The following is a 6000-nucleotide window of genomic DNA, read 5'->3' as shown; positions in this document are numbered from 1 at the left end:
CGGGGAAATCATCTCTTTTGTCGTAAAGTTGTGTTATCAACCAAAGTTTCTTTTCAATTTCGTGAGTTATAGTTGCATCCTTTATTGAAATTTTAACGTCCAACACAGCCATAAAAAATATTTAGTTAGATCATGATAGCTTCTTTTCATTCTTCATTTCAATACTTTCCATGTTAACCTCAATCAAAGGAATAATAAGAGTAACATAGGAAAAAACCTCACAATCAAAATTACATATTGTAACAATTACATCCTATCTTGTAAAATAATAATAAAATGTATCAAAGAATGCTCCCAAATGCTGAAAGCTAGCTCAAAGTTCTTAGAACTGCTGATACATAAATAATGAATATATAAAATGGGAGTCTTAAGGCATTATTAAAAATCAAATATCCAAATTTAGCTTTTATTCTCACTCTTCGCACCCGAAACATTATTAACAAACTATGTATGTACACGATACAACGCAAAAAGAACATTAAAATAAAATGTGAATGCATAATGAGTTATGATTTGATGGGAAATATTTACAAAAGCATTAATATCTAGAACTTTCGGATATAACCGGACCCATATTTAGCTACTTAAAACGTTTAGTAAACAAACGATGAATATTTAGCCAATCCAATCTCCGCGGCGTCTTTGTTGTAATTTTCCATATCTGTAAGAAGCGTAACGTTTACCGAGAAATTCCATTGTGCGTTTACCCAAAAATTCCATTGCACGTTTCCCAAGAAATTCCATGTATCGTTTATCTACAGGAATAGTATTGCGCTTTCCTAAGAACTCCATGTTTCTTTTTCCAATGAATTCCATACCGCGCTTTTGACTGACGCTACTTTGAAAGGGTTTCCAGCTCATTCTTTTACCAATAAACTCGGCATATTTTTTGTCTTTTTTCCCTAAAAACTCTAAATATTTTTTTAATTCTTCTTTTTCATCGTCCTGACCGGGATCCGTAAAAGCTAAGGATTGAATACTTGGTAGTCTGCCATTTTCCAGATACTTGACACTAGAAAGATATGGAATGTCTAACGGAGGCGAGTCATTATCGGGTGTGGTGAGGAGATTAGCAGAAATTTGGAGAGCTCGGTCTACGGCGTCAGAATCGCCTAGATCATCTACAAAATGAAGAATATGATTATAATAATTGATTGAGGTAGGTAAGTAAAACGAAATGCATTGTATTATATCTTAATTCTTCACGATTCGTTTAAGTTTTAAAAATGCTATGGAAAATAAAACTATGTTCTGCTGCAAAATATAAAATTTAACAAATAAATTTGGTCGATATTGATCTGAACAAATAACTAGGCATAAAGAAATAATTATATTAAGTCAAAGATATTTAAGTTATTAAGATTAACATATATACTTCCCTCGACAATAAATGTGAACCTGACAAACAAACACAATGGTTATGATATACAACAACAAACTTGGACAATTCTTTGTAAAAAAAACTGTATATAGTGGGACATGCTCAAATTCAAAACTATTCCACTATACGGGTTTTTTGCATCCTGCGAACAGTTCAGATATTAAGACTAAATTAATCGGCGTAAAACTACAATTTAGTGAATGTTTGATGCAGCTTGTAAAAACTGCTTTCTTGTGTAATGAAACTTTTACATTCCTGCCACGTTATACATTGTCAAGTATTGAGTGATTTCATGCATAAGTGATCATAAGTTGCTTTTCTATAATTTGTTCAAAATTTGATTTAAGAAAAAAAAAATCAAATATCAATTTTATCTGCGGCACTTCGATCATTTTAACACTCAAAATTAAAACATGAAATATTCGGGTTTTCATCCTTATAAGTAAATATTTGAGTTTTTGCTTTTCATCTTTAACGATTTTATTGAGTATTATAATTTTTTTTACATTACTTTTATATTTGTCATAAGTTATTGATGATGATCGGACAGGGAGGATGCAGAACGGATGGTTGATACTGTCTAAAGTCATTTTTAAATTTCAGTTTAATAAAACCAGGGGGGAAATCTACAAAGATAATAAGTTAAAATAGATTAAAGATCATTAAAGTGTTAGAAAATATTTCATTGGTTCAGAAAATAAAATGCAAACAAAGAATTGTCGGTGATTATAAATATATAATATATATTACATTACATACAGTATATTATAGATATAGCACACTTGCCCTGCAATATTAAATCCTATATAGCCATGCGCATGCTATTATATAATACTTTCCCAATACTTGTGCGTGTGCGCCCGGAAACCGCAGAGGTAATTGCTGACTGTTTGTGCATATACTGTATCTTGTAAAACGTATTCGAGTTATTTGACTTTATCTTTTCATAAACACATATAGTGATTTGCTTCAGCAGAAATATTTTTGAGAACTCGAAAACGTTTTACAAGAATCGCGCATGCGTACGTTTATACTCTAATATGACATAAGGATTAATTGTGACCACCAAAACAACATCGCACTTACGTCCTGCCATTCTCATTACTTATTAATTCTCGTTGCATTGTAGGTACTACATAGCTTAAACCTGGATTTAAATCATCTAATGCAAAATCAGCGCTGCGCCGCCGCCCAACAAAAAACGGAGTGTCAAAGCGCTTCTGTGAAAGAATATTGGGCAAACTGTTGCCTTCCCTTTTCCCTACAAATTCTGGTACAACAAATCGTTTTGAAAAATCAGAAAACATGGGATGATCATTTAAAATTTGATTTTCCTGAGGTAAATAAAGCCGTTCCCTTTCCCTTTTGTTCTTTATATCATTGTTAAGCATATCGAAATTTAAACTGTTTAAACTAGCGCTATTTTGCTCGTATTCGCTTGCTGCATTAACTGACCTTTTTCCTCCAACATAATAACTAGTATCAGCTGGTCGAGCATTTTCTCTTTTACCAACAAACAACGGGGAATCGCGCCGTCCAACAAACATAGGGGATCCTCTCCTTCCTACAAACATTGGTGCTCCTCGCTTGCCAACAAATCTTGGTGCGTAGCGCTTTCCAATAAATAAAGGTGCTCGCCGTCTGCCAACAAACATAGGCGACCGCCGTTTGCCAACAAATCTCGGAGCCCATTTTGCTTCTCTTTCAAATGGCGATAATTCTGAATTTGACTCTGCATCAGTCTGTGTATTAAAATCTCCTGAAAGGTGTTGCGATTCAGACAAACTTTCATCATAACTTTTGAGCAAATCTATTAAGAATTTTTGTTCATTTTCTTGGTCATCATTTTCTTCTTGTTGTTTTATAAGTAACTTTTCAACTTCGTCCTCGCCCATTGTCCGTTTACCAACAAACCGTGGTATATGCGAAGCACGCATCCTTATTGTATGCGCAAGATCTGCATCTTCGCTTTCGCTTTGTTCAAATCCTGTCAATGCAAAAAGAAATGATACAAAATTAGAAATACTATAACCAACTTAAATTTCATTTAACAGCTTCAAATTGCAAAATGCTTTGAACTGCTGAACTTTATATACTAATTGTGTGAACGCGCAAACACTGGTCTAAATATTTTGTGTGTATTGACTGAATAAAATTTATGAAAATAGTATATTGTTCAAAAAGTGAGCAATGATCCTGTGATTACATGTAAAAAAGTGTTACTAAATATTCACGTATGAATATTATGTTATTTATCCAACAAATAGGTTGTTTTCAAATATCAGTATATTTACAAATAACACGAACAGGACATTTACAATTAAATGTGATTTTCATCAATACAGTTCTCATTGTTCTATCTTTATTTCATCAACAGTAATGTGAACTTTCATTTTATGGAATAATTGCACGAATACCTGTGTTTTGAATTTTACCACCAGGTTTTGAGTTCTGTTTAAAAGACGTTAAAACATAAATCAGCGTGATAATCCAAACAAAGGGGACAATTTGAAAAGACTTAAATACAAGCAGGGATTTTAACACTAGTAAAGTACTGCTAAACAAAACTGTATGTTTTAAATATCCTCCATTTAGATGGCCTTTCAACATTCAATATTAATGACGCCGTCTAAGTACCGGAAATGTAAGATTATTTGCCGCGCGGAAGGTTAATTCATCGGATACATTCTTCGATATACTTCCGTTAAATGAATCGACAAAATGGCGCATATGTTTTCACATCTAATGCAACTACTGAAAATAGACTTATTAAACGCAAAACAGAGGGCGATTCTAAAATATAAATCTTACGCCGATATTGTGCGAAGTGTGATCAAGATAGTTTTACTAAATAAAATCGCAGGACATAACAGATACTAATAAGTCTCCAATAAAACCCCGGAAACTATTATTGTAGTTCTGTAATTTTACCTATTATGTCAACGTAAGATAGCGTGATTGCATTGTAATTTTACCTATTATGTCAACGTAAGATAGCGTGATTGCATTGTATGAGTCAATTCTGTCTTTTTTCAATTTCTACTGTAAAGGGTTGACGTGATATGCCTCTTATTGCGCAACCGAAAAATAAAAACATGTAAACATTGGCAATCTTAAATGCTTAACAGGAGTCGTATAATTTGCTGTAATATAAATAGTTGAGAAATACGAAGTTTCCGTTCTGATTTCAAACCCTGTAATAAGTAATTAAAGCAGGCTAAAAACATTTTAGGGATCGCTAAATCAAAAATTAGTCAAAATTTAATCTTGGAAAATGTATATCTTTGCCATCTATAAAGATCAAATTGTGATTTCAAATTATCGTCTATAACTTTATATCGCATTAAGTGACTATAATACTCTTTACTAAAATTACTAAAATACGGATACACTATTTGTACTATTTGTATGACAAAGTGTTTTAATGTGCTTGAACAAAACATATGATTTGTATTTTGATCTTAAAGCTTACACACGTACAGAAGAATGTTGAATAAGCCAACAGCAACTATTTTCATTAACCAGTGTTCTGTGTCTGTACACAACATATGTACATGCAGGTTTATAAATTAGATAAATGTTCCCAATGTCCATTCTCATTTTTTTTTTAAAGTAAAACCCTACTTCCTCTAGAGTGAGACGATCTCAGCGGCTACGGCTCTTCTCTGTATGTCCTTTAAGTTTCTCACTCCCATATAAATTCTTCTGACAGACTGCGTGAACAGTAAGGAAAACGTAACAAAAACACGTGATCTTACATATTTGTTTTCTTGTCAAAATTGATTCGGGGGTTGAACTTGTCAGCTTGAACTGATGTCATAACTAAATATATGAGGAAGTTTTACTTTCACCATAAAAAATTATCAATAGTGATCTTGTGGAAACTCCAAAAAAAAAACTAATACGCTGAATTTTGTTTGTAAAGCAGAATATATTTAGTCTCTTGGTTCAGTTATTTCTACTCAAGATATCAATAGATCAAAAACCATAGCTTCTATTGACTATGTTTGACTTTTGTGTGCAATATTTTCCTCTTCAATCTATTATACTCAACAATTTGTACTTCCATGACATGAAGTCACGTCACGAAGTCGACCTTTGACTTCATAGCTAAGTCGTTGATTTGTAACTCAAAAATCTCAACAAAATCACATGAGAAATAAATTAAAGATGTTTTGTAATCTGTTTTTATGTCATATTCAGATACTTTTATGGGTAAAATTTGCCGCGATTTAGGCTTTTTGCGCTATTATTCACATTACCAGCGTAAGATAACTAATAATTTATATAATACATGCCTACAAAACATATCAATGTAAATAATGTAAATCAGAAATTGTACGGTCCTTTGCCTTTAAGAATTTTACTTGATGTTATTTACCGGTCAAATGTTAGAATATACACAACCATTATTATAAATATGTAAATAAAAATACAAAGCAGCCTTACCTGTTCCATTGGCGAATGTTCTTACAATTAAACATGAAATGGTCAGAAAGGTTGTTGGTAAATTCATTCTGTGCCCCGGAATATCTGGAAAAAAATCAAAATAAATGTGAGTTAAACAATTAATATTAAAAAAAACACACAAAATAAAACATATTAACTATAACATACTA

General features: G+C 32.2%; 1 protein-coding gene across 1 annotated transcript in view; it reads right to left on the bottom strand.

Annotated features, from left to right (window-relative positions):
- Window positions 1–392: 392 nt before the first annotated feature.
- LOC139506302 (uncharacterized) overlaps window positions 393–6000 on the bottom strand; it is a 30439-nt gene continuing 24831 nt past the window's right edge. The window contains exons 2-5 of the mRNA XM_071295444.1: window positions 5831–5914; window positions 2468–3368; window positions 1376–1398; window positions 393–1121 (exon numbers count right to left, since the gene is read on the bottom strand). Of these exons, the coding sequence (XP_071151545.1) occupies window positions 616–1121; window positions 1376–1398; window positions 2468–3368; window positions 5831–5897 (1497 nt within the window). The 5' untranslated portion in view covers window positions 5898–5914 and the 3' untranslated portion in view covers window positions 393–615. The remainder of the gene's footprint in view (window positions 1122–1375; window positions 1399–2467; window positions 3369–5830; window positions 5915–6000) is intronic.

Source organism: Mytilus edulis, chromosome 1 (assembly GCF_963676685.1).
Source record: "Mytilus edulis chromosome 1, xbMytEdul2.2, whole genome shotgun sequence".
Taxonomy (NCBI): Eukaryota; Metazoa; Mollusca; class Bivalvia; order Mytilida; family Mytilidae; genus Mytilus; species Mytilus edulis.
This window is presented reverse-complemented; position numbering and strand designations above follow the sequence as displayed.